A 19080-nucleotide genomic window follows, 5' to 3' on the forward strand; every position below is an offset into this window, starting at 1 on the left:
CCAGGAGCAACTGAGAAAATGTCCAATGTGCATAAGGCCTTAGAGAGAAGGTGGGGTCTTTAAACCTCCATGTTGCTCCACGCATTCACGAACTATCCACTACCTAAAGAAAAAGTATGAAGCAGTCATTACAGAGGAAAATGTTCTCCTTGGACACGTCAGCTGTTATAGGTGGTATCTGGCAATTTCCAGAACAGGTCTCCATTTTAACCACCTCTTAATACTATGCTTCCATAGTCACATTTGTGACCAAAATAGTAGTTTCCCATCACAAAATGTTAAAAAAAATCTATCAAGGCTGGTAGTAGGTTAGCAATAAAGTATACAGAGTAGTAAATTTGAGTCAAAATAAATATGCACTAAGTGAAATACCTTATACTATGGCAGTAAATTACAGGCCACTAGAAAGGGCCTTTACAGCCCTTAGACCAGGGGTAGGCAATCTCAGCCCTCCAGCTGTGGTGAAACTGCAAATCCCATCATGCCTCTGCCTCTAGGAGTCATGCCTGTGATTGTCAGGGTGTTGCAATGTCTCATGGGACTTGTAGTTTCAAAACAGCTGGAGGGCCGAGTTTGCCTTCGTCTGCCTTAGACCATAAACCAAGCGATTGAACATAGGAATTTGTGGTTTTAATTAACCACAAGGAGATTGGATGAAAAAATTATTCTTTTGGACACAATTGTAATAGTTTTTGCAAGTTTCAATGGACTTTTTTCAATAACCTTCATTGTAGCTGTCAATTTTTAAGCATTGTTTAAGAAATCAAATTCAGGGGATCGATCAAACTCATAGGTGATAGATGGATTGTTTTCAGGTATCCATTTCCAAACACATGTTCAATTCCCAGTTGACCAAACATAGTTACATTTGCTTAAAAATTCCCACATGTACAATATGGCCAGCTTGAGGGTCATACCAGGTGGGCTTTTTATATAACACTGTGCCTACTGCATGCATTCACCAGCAGGTATGGGGGAGCATTTCTCTTTCCTGCTACACAAGAATGTGTCATAAGAAATCTGTACTGAGAAAGATATAAGGACTGCAATTGGTGACCTAATTCAGCAAAATGTACATTGACACTAATCTTTCCCACTCCACTAAAATGTAATTTTTGTGTCCTCATTTGAGATGTCTTTTATCACTTTCCATACTAATCTCCTTATACTTCGGAAGTAATGTAGGTCTCCCCAATGGAACAATTAACACCTCAGAGAAATAAACTCATACCACTCCAAAAAAATCCCACATTTTTTTAAATCTTATCAGGAGTTAGGCTATAGAGTATATTAAAAATGTATGAGTATAACCAAAGAGGAGAAATGTTCTCCTTGGACATGTCAGATGTTATAAGAGGTATCCAGCATTTTCCAAAACAGGTGCCCATGGTAACTGAATACTATGCATTGAGTAGTAGCCCTGAATTTATGGATGTAGTAATGAATTCAGTGACCTATATAATGTTCCATGGCTTTATAAAAGCTTCTATAAGCCAAGCTGGTAGTAGGTTAGCGATAGAGTTTTTACAACACCAGGGTGGTATTCAGTAAAAATTTACATAATTTGAGGGAGATACCATATAATAGTCATCTATGGCAATAAACGTAAAGCCTTCAGACTACAAACCTATGTACTTAGATATTAACGGTATCTTTCAAATATACGTTTTGGTATTCTGTAGTGAAATGTTACTACAGGCAAAAAAATATATATATTTTTGCAGGGTTCAGATAACATATGCCCATTCATACTATGCTCCTCTGTTTAAGCCAAAGTTATCATAAATAAATGACCCGGTGATCCTGCCATTCTTCTGCTTATAGGTTTACTTACAATGCCAGTCTGACAACACTATTCAGCCACTGTCCAAAGGCTAATCCTCCAGGCGTTTCCGGCACCCAGAAGCTACATTACTTCATCATGCATGCAAAAAGAGCAGGGCACTTTGAGGCTTTGTGAGGGGCACATGAGCTGTAATTGTTTAGGTGCAGTTGTTAGAGCTGGCATTGAGTTGCTATGGAAATACACATCCCCGCAGGCATAGATCACTTCCGGCAGTGACATAAGGGATGCTCTGTTACACTCCCAGGCACACAGCATAATGATATGCAAAAGAATTGCAGTCATGTGCCCATGTTGAAAATACTTATGGCAAGGTAAAAATTAAGCAACTTTATTATTTTACACAATGCATCCAGCATAGAAATTCATTAGGTGACAATGGGCCTTTTTGCTGGGTTAGGGCATTACAACTATTTCAAGTATAGTTTGAGGTATATGGTGGCTTTTAAATAAGTTATATTTTTTAGCAGATTTATGCAAAAAAAAAATCCTGTCACAATAGATACATGGAAAATTGAGTTTGCGTGCTCTCCTTGTGCCTGCGAGGGTTTCCTCTGGGTACTCCCGTTTCCTCCTACCCCCCCAAAGACATGCTAGTAGGTTAATTGTCTCCTGCCTAGATTGGCCCTAGCATGTGTATGAATGAATGTGATTTAGGGACACTATAAGCTCCTTGAGGGCAGGGACTGATGTGAATGTACACTATACATATGTAAAGTGCTGCATAAATTGATGGTGCTATATAAGTACCTGTAATAAATACGTTACTGAGCTGTCCTGAAAGTGCCTGTTGCCTGTCTCTTCATCTGACCTTGTTTTTACACTTCCCCTTGACTTAGAACAAGGAGCAAATAAGGACATCTGACTTTTCTCTGACTTTCCTGATAGGTAATTAGGTATGCTTCTTTCAAATACACAACTCAAAGAATATTGAAACCAGAGGTGATCAAAACAGTCTGACAACTAGCATTTTAGAAGGAGTTTAGCTGTGTCAGCCTCATATTTCTGTTTAGCTGTGTGAAAAAGGATCCTGCTGTCTTTCTACCATTCAGTGAGGGCCAGTGATGCTGAACTACTCAAATTTGGCTCTTTGTAATGAATGTATGAAGTAGGTAAAGGATGTGTCTAACTGATCAATGTTGGGTGTCCGAACACACTGAGCTATAACAGTTGTCACAATCCAACACACTCAATCCAAGCATTGAACTGAAGGGTAACAAGCCCTTCACCCCTGGATGAACAGAGACAAAAGATGACCCGCTTTCCCTGCATTAACTAACCACTGCGAAGCTTCCATTTTATTTCAGTTTACTAAAAGAAGATAATTTTTCTAAATTATATAGTGCCAACAATGTACGCAGCATTTTACATAAATATTCTACATTCACATCAGTCCCTGCCCTCAAAGAGCTTACAATATATGGACCCTAACTCACGTTCATGCATACACATACTAGCGCCAATTTAGAGAGGAGCCAATTAACATGTCTGATATATTTAGGAATGTATGTATTTTATGCAGAAAATAAAGTTTGCATATGAGTTGATATACAGCAGATTCACATCTGATGTCATTTGAATTGAAGTTTCAAGGATCATTTTTTTAATTTTTATTTTATTTTTTAATACAAATGGAAAAGGTTTAAAAACATTTTTATTGTTGCCTGGATTCACACTGGAGAGGTTTATTCAATTCCTGTCTCTTCTCTCAGGCCTCGTACACATGACCGAGTTTCTCGTCAAAAAACAGCAAGAAACTTGCTGGGATTTTCTTTTTGCAGAGGAAACCGGTCGTGTGTACATTTTTCGACAAGGAAACTGTCGAGGATCCCGTCGAGCCAAAAAGAGAGAATGTCTTCTTTTTCCTTGACGGGAATGGAGAAACTTGCCTTGTCGAGTTCCTCGACAGCCTTAACAAGGAACTCGACGAGTTCCTCGGTCGTGTGTACGAGGCTTCAGTAACGATAGAACGTGTGGGGAAATGGTGGTGGTGTCTTTTCCTTTTACACTTATGTTTTCTATATATATCGTTTTCTGTACATGTGCAATAGGTGTATTCAAGGCCTGTTCAGAAAAGGAGCATTTGATATAAGGTCTTACAAAGGGCATTTGGATTTCTGACCACATTTTACTCATGTCGGGAAAAAAACATGGCTAAAGCCAGATTAATGCACAGACGTTTAGGCCCATCAAGCATTTCAGTGTTTATGAATAGTGTTGAGCAGAATACGCCATATTCGATTTCGCGATATATCTCGAATATATAGTCGAATATTCGAGATATATTCGCTAAATTCGAATATTCGTGATATTTTATCGAAATGAAATGATTGCGAATTTTCGCTATTGCGAATGCGAAAATAATTGCAAAATTTCGATAACTGCGGTAGGAGCACTCTGATTGGCTCAGAATATTCTTGATATTTTTTCGAAATTTCGCAAAATGCGAATGCGATATTTACTGCGCAATTTCGACAAATGCTGTAGGAGCACTCTGATTGGCTCAGAATATTCGTGATATTTTACAATACAAAATAATTGCGAATATTCGGCAAATGCGGAAGGAGCACTCTGATTGGCTCAGAATATTCTTGATATTTTACAATACAAAATAATTGCGAATATTCGGCAAATGCGGAAGGAGCACTCTGATTGGCTCAGAATATTCTTGATATTTTACAATACAAAATAATTGCGAATATTCGGCAAATGCGGAAGGAGCACTCTGATTGGCTCAGAATATTCTTGATATTTTACAATACAAAATAATTGCGAATATTCGGCAAATGCGGAAGGAGCACTCTGATTGGCTCAGAATATTCGTGATATTTTACAATAGAAAATAAAAAGTGTTTTGCTTTGGTGGTGATTCTTTACTCTATCCATCTGTCACAGCCGTTTGTCAATCAAACACCTTGAAGATTGAACACGTTCATGCTGCATGCTTTGGACTTTTTTCACTTCACATATCAAAGACATTTTTATGAAAGATTATTTTTCTATTATTGGGACTATATTTCTTTATATATTTGTTTCACTGTGTATTTCACAAGTTATTTGCGCTTGCTTATTTTATAATTTGCCCACATGTCTTGTCACTAGACATATTTTTTATTCTTGTAGAGCGACTCCATTTTCTGTCTTGTATTAATTTATGTAGTATAACATTTTTGAGTTGCTGCTGTATTCTCCCCTTTTTTTAAGGTATGCGCAATTTTTTCCTTCTTACAAAAAAAAATAATATCAAACATACAAATATTCATAACAGAAACATACACAAAGCCCCCCCCCTTTTGCATCAGAGACAATCAGAGTTCTCCTACCACAGTTATCGAAAATTCGCAATCATTTTCGCATTCGCATTAGCGAAAATTCGCAAATTTTTTTTTTCAATTCGGCAACATAAAAGGATCGCCTCAGCTTAGCTACTCGGCCCGGGGTCTCTAATCATACCAGCAATGCTTTTAGACGTCGATAGGATGTGATCTGTTTTAAAAATAAAATTGAAAAAATGCGAATATTCGGAATTGCGAATATTCACCGCGAAATTCGAAATATATCGCGAATACTCGAATATGCCATATTCGAGCCGAATATTCGCAATACGAATATTCGTGAGCAACACTATTTATGAATTCTATTGGGCAGAATAATAATTAATTCTGGCCATTGGAAAGAATAAATGCTCTAATGCTAAATACTTTTTTTTTTAAAGCCTTTTGTGGATGAGCCTTATGGTGGCCTACATATTGACAGAGATATTAAACATTAAACTGTTTTCCTCTGTGTTTGCTGAGAAGTCCTGTTCATTAGCGTTTACAAGTACAGCTTTTCCCTAGTGAATACATTGGGCTATCAGGAACATCAGCAGTACACACATTAAGTATTAAAATATACAACATCACGCACTTATTGTAATGATTTCAGGCAAGATTTAGGGTACAGGTGTGAGAAGATTTCCTGAAGCATTGTTAGTAATATCGAGAAAATGTGTTTTATTTGTCTGTTTTTATTGTTTTGGACACATACATAAGCAGTGTGGTAGACCTTAACAACTAATCAGAATTCAACTGCTTCTCCAAGGTGTCTACAGTATACTTAGGCCACCTAAGTATACTGTAGACACCTTGGAGAAGCAGTTGAATACACTATACAAAAAAATCATCTGAAATTCGGTCATGTGGCCAGTTCATCCGTTTTTCAGGCAGTTATTGGGCACAAAATCAATAATCACCGGGACGTTTTTGAGCTGAAAAAATGAAGGACAATTTTGTAAATTTTCTGCCGAAGGATCGATAAATTGAAAGGTTAATGTGTTTCCCGTCCGAACTGTTTGCACTAGGTATAGGTAAAAAAACGACCAAAAAATGAATATATTTATGTCCACTGAACGATTTATCGGTCATTACATGATGGCACTATTGTTTGCTCTCATGGCCGAATGTCCGTTTTTCGAAAATGGGTTTGGTCTATTTTTCGTATAGTGCAGGGGTCTCCAAACTTTTTCAAATAAAGGGCCAGTTTACTGTCCTTCAGACTTTAGAAGGGCCGGATTGTGGCCAGCAGGGGTAGAAAATTTGCCGAGCCCAGCATCAGTGAGAATAAATAGGGCCTCGGGGTTGGGGGTCAGTAGGAGGAGTAGTGCTCCATTATTGGTATTAGTAGGAGGAATAGTATCCTATCATTGGTATCATTGGAAAACATAGTGCCCCATTGTTGGTGTCAGTGGGAGGAATAGTGCCCCAAGGGTCGGATAAAAGCTAGCAAAGGGCCACATCTGGCCCTCTGGCCGCAGTTTGGAGACCCCTGGTATAGTGTATGGCCAGCATTACATATGGGTGTAAGGGTAGGGTTACCACAGGGTCTTTACACTACAGAACTACTACTTTTCCCACAAAACAGAAATTGTTTGTAGAGCCAGAAAGTTTTGGGGATTTTTTTTCCTTTGGGGAATATTTAGGACCGCCTGTCCTTTCATGTATTTATTTGTTGCTTTATATTCCCTGTCAGAGAGATTTCCCCTTGTGATTATGATTTAAAAAGAGTAAACACAGTTGATTGATAATAAATGGCTTCAGCCAAACATTAACCATGAGAGAAAGAAACGTTTTTGTGTTATCGTTCATATTCTCTGAAAAATGGCCAAGAAATCATAAATTTTGCCAGGGTATGTAAACTTATGAGCACAACTGTATATCTAGACACATAACATATATAAACCTAAGGCTTTTTTAACTAGATACACATTATATAACCCAATATTGAAAAGAATCAATTCCGATCAAATGATAGCTTATTGTCTATGTTTTTATTTTTAAAGACTTCCTTTCTTTTTGTCATAAAATTGACGATATGTTCCCAGCTTTTCCTGTAACATCCTGTTTAGCAGATACTAGGGAAAAGCTAAGCCTGCAGTTGCTATTATTCATTTGGTTCAGTCTGAAGGACCTGACATCCTGCCGAGCTTTTGTACATATTTCTCATATGTTAGGGTGTGTCACACTTCAGTTTTCAGAAGTTTTTTTGGGCTTTTCAGCCGAGCCAGAATCGCACAGTGCCACGCTCGTATTGTTCGTATTTACTGAAACGGCATCAAAGCCTTTGCTAAGTGGAAGGGTTGGAAGAGCAGGGCAGATCAGCTAGGCACCCAGGGGTGGGGCGTTTACACAGTCCATACACTGCTGCCTAATGTATTCACTGTGATTGTGCAGCTGGATTGAGTCAGCTGTTTTCAGAATCTGCTGGCAGGCTGCCTGTGTGAATTTTTTGGTCAAAGTGGAATTCAGAGCAATATTATTAGAACAATATGTCTGGTGTCTCAACAGTTCCTTTCTCTGCTGCTGCCACGGAAATGATCATGAGTGCTGTATATCAAGAAATAGTATCCTTTTTTTTGCAATGTTTGTCAATATGTCACAAAAAAATAATTTGTACAGGACACAAAGGATTACAGTACTCTGGTAAAGCACTGCTAATTTTCCAGTTCATACATTTCTTAAAAGATAATTTCATGAAAAAATTATATTTTAGTTATTGGTGCAACATTGGTGTGCTGAGTCAGCCCTGGCTTCTTATATGCCCAAGATACCATAACAATTCGATCTCCCTGCCTTAACCACTTAAGCCCCGGACCAATATGCAGCTAAATGCCCAGAGGTGTTTTTACAATTTGGCACTGCGCTGCTTTAACTGGTAATTGCGCGGTCATGCAATGTTGTACCGAAACAAAATTTGCGTCCTTTTCTTCCCACAAATAGAGCTTTCTTTTGGTGGTATTTGATCACCTGCGGTTTTTATTTTTTGTGCTATAAACAAAAATAGAGCGACAATTTTGAAAAAAATTCAATATTTTTTACTTTTTTCTATAATAAATATTCCCCAAAAAATATATAAAAAAAAACATTTTTTTCCTCAGTTTAGGCCGATACGTATTCTTCTACATATTTTTGGTAAAAAAAATCGCAATAAGCGTTTATCGGTTGGTTTGCGCACAATTTATAGTTTACAAAATAGGGGATAGTTTTATTGCATTTTTATAAATTTTATTTTTTTTACTACTAATGGCGGCGATCAGCGATTTTTTTCGTGACTGCGACATTATGGCGGACACTTCGGACAATTTTGACACATTTTTGGGACCATTGTCATTTTCACAGCAAAAAATGCATTTAAATTGCATTGTTTATTGTGAAAATGACAGTTGCAGTTTGGGAGTTAACCACAGGGGGCGCTGAAGGAGTTATGTTTCACCTAGTTTACAACTGTAGGGGGGTGTGGCTGTAGGTCTGATGTCATTGATTGTGTCTCCCTATAAAAGGGATGACACGATCGATGCAGCCGCCACAGTGAAGCACGGGAAAGCCGTGTTTACATACGGCTCTCCCCGTTCTTCAGCTCCGGGGAGCGATCGCAAGGGGGTGGTTAGAAACGAATAGCCGCCCCCTCATCCAGGATCGCTCCCATACGATTAACGACCACCATATGTACCGGGGGAGGTCGCGATCGGACCCCTGACCCACGTCTAGGCAGCGACGTGCGGGCACGTCGTTCTGCCTGTCCGTGCCATTCTGCCGACGTATATGTACATGCGGCGGTCGTTAAGCGGTTAAAGTGATAAAGACTATTTTATTTTTATTAAAATAAAAAAAATGGTTATACTTACCTGCTGTATGCAGTGGTATTGCACAAAGTGGTCCCTTACCTCCTTTTCTGGAGTCCCCTGCCGGTGCTCTTTCTGCAGGTGCCCCATAGCAAGCCATGGGGGCACCTGTGCTACAGTTAGTGGGGAGTTTATTAATTTAATGAAGGGAATGCATTAACCCAGATAGCAAGCAATTGAGCTGCAAAATTGAAAATGACATGCTAAGCTTTTGTTAGACTTGCTAGGCTTCACAAGTTTGCATTGCATGACTCCAGATCAACTTTTTTTGCAAACATTCTGCAAATCTGCTGCAAGTTCTGGTTCAGTTATGTTGTGCAATAGTCATCCCACCACAGGGGTCACTGACTTGCCACGCATATTTGCTACAAATTGGAAAAGTCTCAATTGGAACTTGTGCTTCAAGTGCTCTATGAGCCAGTGAAAATGTGCAGCAAGTTAACAAGACTTACAATTCCACACTGCCACCAATTTGTGGCAAGTTATCCTTGTTATCTGGGAAGGTAAAAAATAATAAATTTTAGACTTTAGAACCAGTCTACATCTCGACTTTGGAAGTTTTAAGTTTCCCCCGACCACACTTGCATGTTTTCTCTCCTCCTGCTATTTTCTCTAAAATGAATGCAAGAATCTCAGCAAGGTTTAGCTGTCCAGCCTCTACTTACAACTGAAATGTCAATTTAGATTGGGTCGACCTTTAACCCGCTTGTCGCCCGCCCGTCGTCGTTTGACGGTGGCAAAATGGCTTCCCTGCACGAAGCGCCGTAGCTGTATGGTGGCCGCTTTAAGGGGTGTAGGTGGCGCGCTCCCACTACGGTACTGTGGAGCCGATGCGCGTGCCCGGTGGCCACGATGTCCGCCGGGCACCCACGATGGCTCCTGACAGAGCCAGAACGAAGGATCTGTGTGTGTGTAAACACACAAATCCACATTTTGGCAGGGGAGAGGAGACAGATTGTGTGTTCCTAGTATATAGGAACACCGATCGGTCTCCTCTCCGAGGCAGTCGCATCCCCCCCTACAGTAATAACACAGCGAGGGAACACATTTAACCCCTTGATCGCCCCCTAGTGTTAACCCCTTCCCTGCCAGTAATATTTATACAGTAATCAGTGGCTATTTTTAGCTCTGACCACTGTATAAATGTCAGTGGTCCCAAAAAAAGTGTCAAAACTGTCCGATCTGTCTGCCGCAATGTCACAGTCCCATCATTACTAGTATAAAAAAAAATTATAATAAAAAATGCCATAAATCGTTCACCTATTTTGCACACGCTATAACTTTTGCGCAAACCAATCAATATTGTGATTTTTTTTTTGTTGCCAAAAGTATGTAAAAGACTATATATCGTCCCAAACTGATGAAGAAATTATTATTTTTTTTATTTGGGGATATTTATTAGACCAAACAGTAAAACATATTGGCCCAGATCCACAAAGAAATTACGCCAGCGTATCTATTGATACGCAGCGTAATTTCTACGATGCCCCATCGTATCTTTGTTTTGTATCCACAAAACAAGATACGACTGAATGTGGGCTCGATCCGACTGGCGTACGTCTTAGTACGCCGTCGGATCTTAGGTGCATATTTACGCTGGCCGCTAGGTGGCGCTTCTGTTGATTTCCGCGTAGAGTATGCAAATGAGCTAGATACGGCGATCCACAAACGTATGTCCTCCCGGCGCATTTTTTTACTTCGTTTACGTTAGGCTTTTTTCGGCGTAACGTTACCCCTGCTCTATGAGGCGTACGCAATGTTAAGTATGGACGTCAGGCCAGCGTCGAATTTAGTGGGGAGTTTATTAATTTAATGAAGGGAATGCATTAACCCAGATAGCAAGCAATTGAGCTGCAAGTTTGAAAATGACATGCTAAGCTTTTGTTAGACTTGCCAGGCTTCACAAGTTTGCATTGCATGACTCCAGATCAATTTTTTTTGCAAACATTCTGCAAATCTGCTGCAAGTTCTGGTTTTGTATCCACAAAACAAGATACGACTGAATGTTTTGTATCCACTTCGTTTACGTTAGGCTTTTTTCGGCGTAACGTTACCCCTGCTCTATGAGGCGTACGCAATGTTAAGTGTGGACGTCAGGCCAGCGTCAAATTTTCCGTTGTTTGCGTAAAACGTTCGCGAATAGGGCTTTGCGTAAATTACGTTCACGTTGAAAGCATTGACTATTTGCAAAGTGATTTCGAGCATGCGCACTGGGATACCCCCACGGACGGCACATGCGCCGTAAAAAAAACACGTCATTTACGTGGGGTCAAGATGAATTACCATAAAACACGCCCACATCTTATCCATTTGAATTGCGCGCCCTTACACCGACACAGTTACACTACGCCGCCGTAACTTACGGCGCACTTGTCAGTTAAAGCAATGCAGTGCCGTATCACAAAAGATGGCACGGCCAGGAAGGAGGTAAATCCTTCCAGGGCTAAAGTGGTTAAAGTAGTTCTAAAGGTAAAACATGTTTTCATTAACATGTTCCCATGTTCCCCGCCCAACCCCTCCCCAAATACTCCTCAATCAATCCAGCGCTGTGCCCAGCTGTACCTTCTCTTTCCCTTCTCCCTCTACTCACAGGGACTGAGGCAGCAGCAGGAGCCACTGGCTTCTGCTGCTGTTAATCAAATGCTGTAAGGAGGAAGCAGGGGGCTTGGCTAGCCGAGCTGTGTGTGTGTATCTATGGATGCACACAGCCTGGTTTAGGATTGAGCCGCACGTCTGCAGACACAGAAGAGGAAGTTCTAGCAAAGAAAGTACCTTTAGAAACGCTTATGGGTAAAAGCCTCCAGTAAAAAAAAAAAAAATCAGCAAAAGAAACATTACTTACTAATAATCAAACGTGTCCTTTGTTCTGCTGCCTCTTGTTTTCCCTTGAAAGCTTCATCTTCTGATTTCACCCCTCCAGTTTTGGGGTTGTTTGTCCTGGGAAATAGTATTTTGTTCAAAATGTTTATTTGATCCCTTCTACAGTGAAAAACATTTTTTAAAACCCAGTGTTTTCTAAATACAACCAAAAGAAATCTTTATTTGTCTAAGAAAAATGAAAAAATTATAAAAAATCTCTTTGGGTCTAGTGTTGTATGCCGGAGTAATTGTCAGTCAAAGAATCACAACACCGAAAACTGATTAATGTTAATGCAAGTGTAGTACTGAAGTGGTTAAAGGCTATCACACAAGGCTATGTTTGTTGGGTAGAAGTTTTGACACATATTCTGATGGGCTAACCACAGCCTAGTGTGTCTGGCTTTACCACTGTTGTATCACAGGGAAACCAATCCAGCCAGTGGCTTTTGGTGTGTCAAATTTATAACTAATCAAAACAAGGTCCCGGAATGTTTTCTTTGAAAATGGCCTCCAAAAGTATTACTTATTGAAACAAACAGCATCATTCTTTCTGTGAGGCCTCGTACACACGACCAAGTTTCTCGGCAAAAACCAGCAAGAAACTTGCTGGTTTTTTTTGCAGAGGAAACCGGTCGTGTGTACACTTTTGGACGAGGAAACTGTCGAGGATCTCGTCGAGCCAAAAAGAAAGCATGTCTTCTTTTTCCTCGACGGCAATGGAGAAATTTGGTTTGCCGAGATCCTCGACAGCCTAACAAACTCAACGATGTGTTTTGCCCCGTCGAGTTCCTCGGCCGTGTGTATGAGGCTCTACAGCTGTCCAGTAAAGCCATACAAAAATATAAATAAATAAATGACTTAAATGATCAGCAGTTATTCCAGATAAGTCTCAGGGTCGTACAATGTTAAATTTCAGAATATATCCAAGGCTAAATACCGACACTGCATTTTTTAAATAAAGCTGATAGACCAGAATAGATCATTTTGAGCTACATTGTAAACAGAGATGATCCAGAGAGAGGTCACCTTATATTCTACACACACATGATGATGAAGGAATGTATCTATGATTATGGCTGTGAACACAAAAAATGTGTTGTTGCTTATATCTGTGTGTGTGAAATGTATTTATATATTTTTTTTTCTTGTACTTATTTCATTAGATTACATGTCTTCAAGATTTCTTTGGTGATGATGATGTGTTTATTGCCTGCGGACCCGAGAAATACCGATATGCACAGGATGACTTTGTTCTGGATCATAGTGGTAATTTTCATTTCAAATTTTACATTCATCATATTTGCATGAGTGCTGGATTTTACTGGTATGTGTCATGGCTACCACCCTTTGTCATAATTACCACCATTCTTTCATGATTTGACTACCCTAACCATGTCAAAGTGACATGCCTGCATTTCTCCTAAGTAATGCGATTGCAGACTGTTACCTTTGGCAGAAAAACACCTGCATGTGGGTATTGGTGAGTGTTGTTGCGTTTTTTTGTTTTTGATTTGTTTAACCACAAAAACGTTATCCCCAATCTCTCTTTGCAGAATGCCGTGTTTTAAAAACATCATATTCCCGTGGTACAAGGCAATCTGGTTCGAAAAGTCCATCATCAACAAGGCACAGCAAATCTCCAGCTACAGGTGAGAAGAATGAACGTGATGAGAGCTTCAACTTCATAAATAAAAAAGAGATTTGTAGAAATTTGGGCTAATGCAAGAGGCACTTTGTTTCACATTTATTTACTTATATCTGGTTGTCCAGCTCTATGCAGCAATCCAGCAGGAGACAACGCCTGCACTTTTCTTTTGTGCAAATTCCAGTCATTACTACTCTCAAGCTGGCCATACACTATACAATTTTCTTAAATATGAACTAATTGAAAGTGTTTAGGTTTGAACTCATCATAGGTGTGCGCACAGGGTGTGCCAGGTGTGCCTGGGCACACCCTAATGACCCTGTACTAGGCAAATCCACCCTTCTGCTTGGCTGCAGAGTAAGGGACTGGGGTATCTCTGTCCTCAGTCCCTTTCTCTATCTGGAAAGTGAGACATCAGGGGTCTGTTTTGACCTCTGATATTTCACCAAAACCCACCAATGGGGCACCTAAATAAAATAGTAAAAAAACAATAATTAAAAAAAAATATTGTAAAAAATGATAAAGTAATATTAAAAATATATAAAAAAAGAAACTACTGACACCAACCTCTGCCTTAGGGCCCTTTCACACGGTAATGATCCGCCTCCGTGTGTCCTTAGCTCAGCGGGGATCGCTCCGTAAATCCCCGCTGAGCCGTCGGATGACAGGGCGGTCTCCGCACACTGTGCAGGGACCGCCCTGTCTTTTCTCCGCTCTCCCCTATGGGGGGATCGGATGAACACGGACTGTGTGTCCGTGTTCATCTGATCCGCAGGCGGAAGGAAAAATAGGACATTCTTCCGTCTGTAAAATCGGATCTTTGCGGAGGCGGGTGATTACGGGTGTCAGCGGATGTTTATCCGCTGACACCCGCAATCACATAGGGACCAATGTATGTCCCTTTTTCATCCGCAAACGGATGGATGAAAAAGCGGACATATGGTCCGCACGTCTGAAAGGGGCCAAACTGACATTGTTCACTGCTCTACCGACACTGTCTATTGACCTACTGCCCTATATGTATATACACACACGCATGTAGGTACACATGTGTGTTTGAGCTTTGGGGTGCACACCCTAATGCAATAGGCTGTGCACACCTATGGAACTCATATTATATGGTTTTGGTAAATCCTAAAGGAAAGTTGTAAATTGTATGGCCAGTCTCACCCTTTGTGCAGGGGGACTGGTCTTGTACCTGCCCCCTGTAGTTTTCTGCAGGCAGTCTGTAAGTAGGTGGACCTGCTGGGTCCATCCCACAGCTCTGCTCTCTGCACAGGATATATACAGCACAGTGAAAACGTATCTGCTACGTTTACAAATTATTATCTGGTTGTGCAAAGGCATTTACTGCACACAAAGGGGAATTCTATCCTTGATGGATAATGGGAAATATATTTAAATTATTGTTCGTGTGCCCAGAGTTCAGATTTAAATGCAAATCCAATGTTCACATTTTATTTTCCAATTACTTTAGAATAACTTAGTTGTAGTTCTTGAGTTTAAAATGTATGTCCAAGTTTATTTAAAAATGCAAGCAATTGAAGTAGAAAAGCTCTTTTTTCTTTCATGTATTATGTAAAAAGTATGTGTACAACCTACTCTGGGTATAGAAACCAATCCTACCCCCCACCCCTTATGCTTTGCAGCCTGAAATGAAGACAGACACCGTTTTAGTTGTATCCAGCTGTGCAATTTATAACATCCAAGTGAAGATCCAACATGTCAGGAATAAATGTAAAAAAAAATCAAGAACAGAATTACTCAGTTGGAAAAAGGATCACTCCCCTCCTAAAAATGACTTGTAAACTCAATCAAGTGTAGGTAATCACCTTCTCAATGGCACACAAAGCCATCTGGCCGTTAAACTGTGATCAGCTGTGGTCATTTTGATTAGCTCAGCATCCCTGGAGTATTTCAGTTCCTGGTTGTGCAACTGCAGCAAACAATCATTTATGGGTGGCATGGCACTGTCAAAAGTTCTCCGGATAAAGTTGTGGACAGGCACAATTTAGGAGATGGATACAAAAAAACTCAAAGTCTTTATCAAAACCTAGAAGCACAGTGAAGTCTAATATTAAGAAGTGGGAGGTATTTGGTACAACACAAACCCTTCCTGGATCAGGACTCCAAACTGGATGAAAGAGCCAGGAGAAAACTTGCCAGAAAGGCTACCAAGAGGCCTACAGCATCTCTGAAGCAGTTGCAGGAATTTATGACAGAGTGGTCATTGTGTGCATGTGACAACAATATCCCAAATTCTCCACAAATGTGGCTTGTATGGGAAGGTTGCAAGAAAAAAGCCACGTCTCAGGAAAGGCCACGTGCAGTCTTGACGCTTTGCCGAAACGCACTTTGAAGATTCTGAGGACATGTGGAAAAAGGTGTTATGGTCAGATGAGGTTAAATTTGAATTATTTGGCCTCAGCACCAAACTATATGTCTAGCAAAAATCCAATACAGCTCACCATCCAAATAGCAGTAAAGCATGGAGGTGGTAAAGCATGACACCCACCTGGTATGGAGGTGTTTATCTGCAGCAGGGACTGGAGCACTTGTCAGGAAAGAAGGAAAGATGGATGGAGCAAAATACCATCAAATTCTTGAGGAAAATCTGCTGCCCTCTGCCAGAAAGTCATCAATGTGAAGAAGGTTAACCTTCCAACATGAAAATGACCCAAAGCACACAGTAAAAATTACCACACAGTGGTTGAAGGAGAAAAAGATGAATGTCCTTGCATAGCCTAGTCAGAGCCCAGACTTAAACCCCATTGAAAATCTGTGGAATGGCTTAAAGACTGCAGTTCACAAACAGTTGCCATCAAATTTAACTGAACTCGAGCAGTTCTGCAAAGAAGAGTGGGCAAATATTGCAAAGTCTAGATGTGCAAAGTTAGTAGAGACGTACCCCAACAGACTAAAGACTGCAATTGAGGCTAGGTTCACACTGCTGCGAATTTAAAATCTCGGTAAAATCTCGATTTTACCGCGATTTTGAGGCTGCGATTTTGCTGCGATTTCGGCCGCGATTTAAGAGACATCTGTGCAGAGTTCAATGTAAATCGCGGCCCGAAATCGCAAAAAGTAGTACAGGAACTACTTTTTGAAATCGGTGCAGCGCCGCAGATGCAGCATCGCACCGATTAGGACAGTGCCATTGCCGACAATTGCCGCCGATTTGAGATGCGATTTGACATGTCAAATCGCATCTCAAATCATACCAAATCGTACCCAGTGTGAACCAGGGCTAAAGCAAAATGTGGTTCAACAAAATACTGGCACAAGGGGGTGGTCTTTTCGAACTCAGTAATTCTATCTTTTTTTCCTGACATGTTTGTGTTATATCTTTTACTTGGATGTTACAAGTTACACTGAAATACAACTGGATAAAGCAAAAACTGTGTCTGTCTTTTCAGGCTGCAAAGCAACAAAATGTGATTATTTTAAGGGGGGGTTCTTTTCTATACAGTTCCATTGTGTAAAGGCCGATGTTTGCTGACTGTTAAATTTCAGATAGCGCTGTCACACTTTGTCACAACGTGCACTGGCAGTTTCATAATGCAGCCTCTTTCTCCAGCATTACAAAGTTGTCACCATGATGTGGCTGTTCCCATCAAGTCAATCCCATCTCTCCTCTCTGGATAGCTGTAGTCAGGAGTGATAAGGTGCTTCAATAAATGTTTTGACTTTGCTGAGGTTGGCCATATATTATACAATTTTCATGTACAATTTTCCTAGATTTTTAGGATTTACCAAAACCATATAATATGAGGTCAAACCTAAACACTATCAATTTGTAAGCAATCAGACAGGCCCATGGTTTAAGGTAACACTAAAGGAAATTGAACAAGGAAATTGTATAGTGTATAGTCAGCTTAAGAGCAGCAGTAAGCCACTAGAGTTAATGGGAGTTGTAGTCCCCAAAGCATTATGACATCAGAAGAAATACCACTACAAATCTCTTTCTCTAGATTTTTTTTATTTATATTGTTATCTGGGTGTAATAGGATTTGTATGTGTTAGTAGGATTTCAAGATAAATGGTTTATCACCATTGTAACTTCCATGTCGCTTTATCTAAAAATATTGCGCTTCATGTATTAAAGGGTCTATGCAAATACCTGTCAGTGTTGTCAATAGCAACCAATCAAAATCAACCTTTAATTTCTAGCCTTCCCTAGAGGCAGGGTGAAAAAGAGTAGCATTGGCTGCTGTGAGCAACAGGGACAGTTAATCCACTGTCTATTTGGTTACAGAAGACTTACCGTATTTTTAGGACCATAAGGCGCACCGTGTTATAAGTCGCAATATCATTGATCGACTGCTAGCGGTTTTATTTTCATACATAAGGCGCACCGGGTTATAAGGCGCACGCATTAAATGACACAAAACTCTGATAAGTCAAACTTTATTCAACTCTATTGAACTCTTTCACAATAACTCTCAACATTGTTCAGTGTTACACACATAAAATACAAAACAATACACTGACTTTTTTAGTTTATTCCTCTACCAAAAATCCATCAAATTTTTCATCTTCAGTGTCTGAGTTTAACAGTTGGGCAATTTCGGCATCAAGCATGCCTGGACCCCTTTCATCATCATCATCATCATTATCAGAGTCAGTCTCGTTGCTGTTACTTAGCTGTTCAGTGATGATTCCGGCCTTCCTGAAAGTTTGGATGACACTGGAGACTGATACCTTCGCCCAGGCATCCACGATCCACTGACAGATAGTGGCGTAACTTGCCCGGCGTTGCCTTCCTGTCTTGGTGAATGTGTGTTCACCTTCTGTCATCCAATGCTCCCACGCAGCTCGCAATTTAACTTTAAACGACCTGTTGACACCAATATCTAGCGACTGGAGTTCTTTGGTTAATTCACCCGGAATGATGGCAAGCACAGAATTAGTTTTCTTCACTTGGGCTTTGACAGTATCGGTCAGATGGGCGCGCATGGAGTCACAGATCAATAGGGACGGAGATTTGTGGAACAAGCCATCCGGTCTCTTGACGTAAACCTCTCTCAGCCACTCACTCATCTTCTCCTCGTCCATCCAGCCCTTTGGGTCTGGATGGACGAGGAGAAGATGGCCTTTAAAATGACGCCAACCGGAAACTTTTCTTTTGGCAAAGTCTTCCTCTTGAAAATTACCATGGGTGGTAGTTTTTGGCCATTAGCCTGGCAACCGAGAACTACAGTAAAGGATGACTTCTCATTTCCTGTAGTGCGTATAGATACCGTACTGGTCTCCGTTTTCTCAACAGTACGGTTTACGGGGATATCAAAGGTAAGGGGGACCTCGTCCATGTTGGTGATGTGTTCTGGCCAGATCTTCTTTTCATTGATCTTGTTCTTGCAGTAGGTGCGGAAAATGGCCAGCTTTTCTTCGTAATCCTTTGGCAGTTGCTGTGAGATAGTAGTTCTTGTGCGGATGGAGAGATTACGCCTTTTCATGAAACAAAAGCACCAAGAGGGACCTCCTCGAAAGTCCTTAATCTCCATGTCGCGTGCTATCACTGTTGCTTTGAGTCGAATAGAAACCGTAGAGACGCTTCTACCTGCGGTTCTCTGT

The 19080-nt window shown here is 40.5% G+C and overlaps 1 protein-coding gene across 5 annotated transcripts in view; it reads left to right on the top strand.

Annotated features, from left to right (window-relative positions):
- DCLK2 (doublecortin like kinase 2) overlaps positions 1-19080 on the top strand; it is a 162507-nt gene that overhangs the window by 65622 nt on the left and 77805 nt on the right. For all 5 annotated transcript variants that reach the window (XR_005744612.1, XR_005744618.1, XM_040331885.1 and 2 more), the window contains exons 3-4: positions 13025-13127; positions 13415-13510. Coding sequence is in view for 3 of the 5 variants with exons in the window: in XM_040331885.1 (XP_040187819.1) it covers positions 13025-13127; positions 13415-13510 (199 nt within the window). In the remaining 2 variants the exon portion in view is untranslated. The remainder of the gene's footprint in view (positions 1-13024; positions 13128-13414; positions 13511-19080) is intronic.

This window comes from Rana temporaria, chromosome 1 (assembly GCF_905171775.1).
Source record: "Rana temporaria chromosome 1, aRanTem1.1, whole genome shotgun sequence".
NCBI classification, from domain to species: Eukaryota; Metazoa; Chordata; class Amphibia; order Anura; family Ranidae; genus Rana; species Rana temporaria.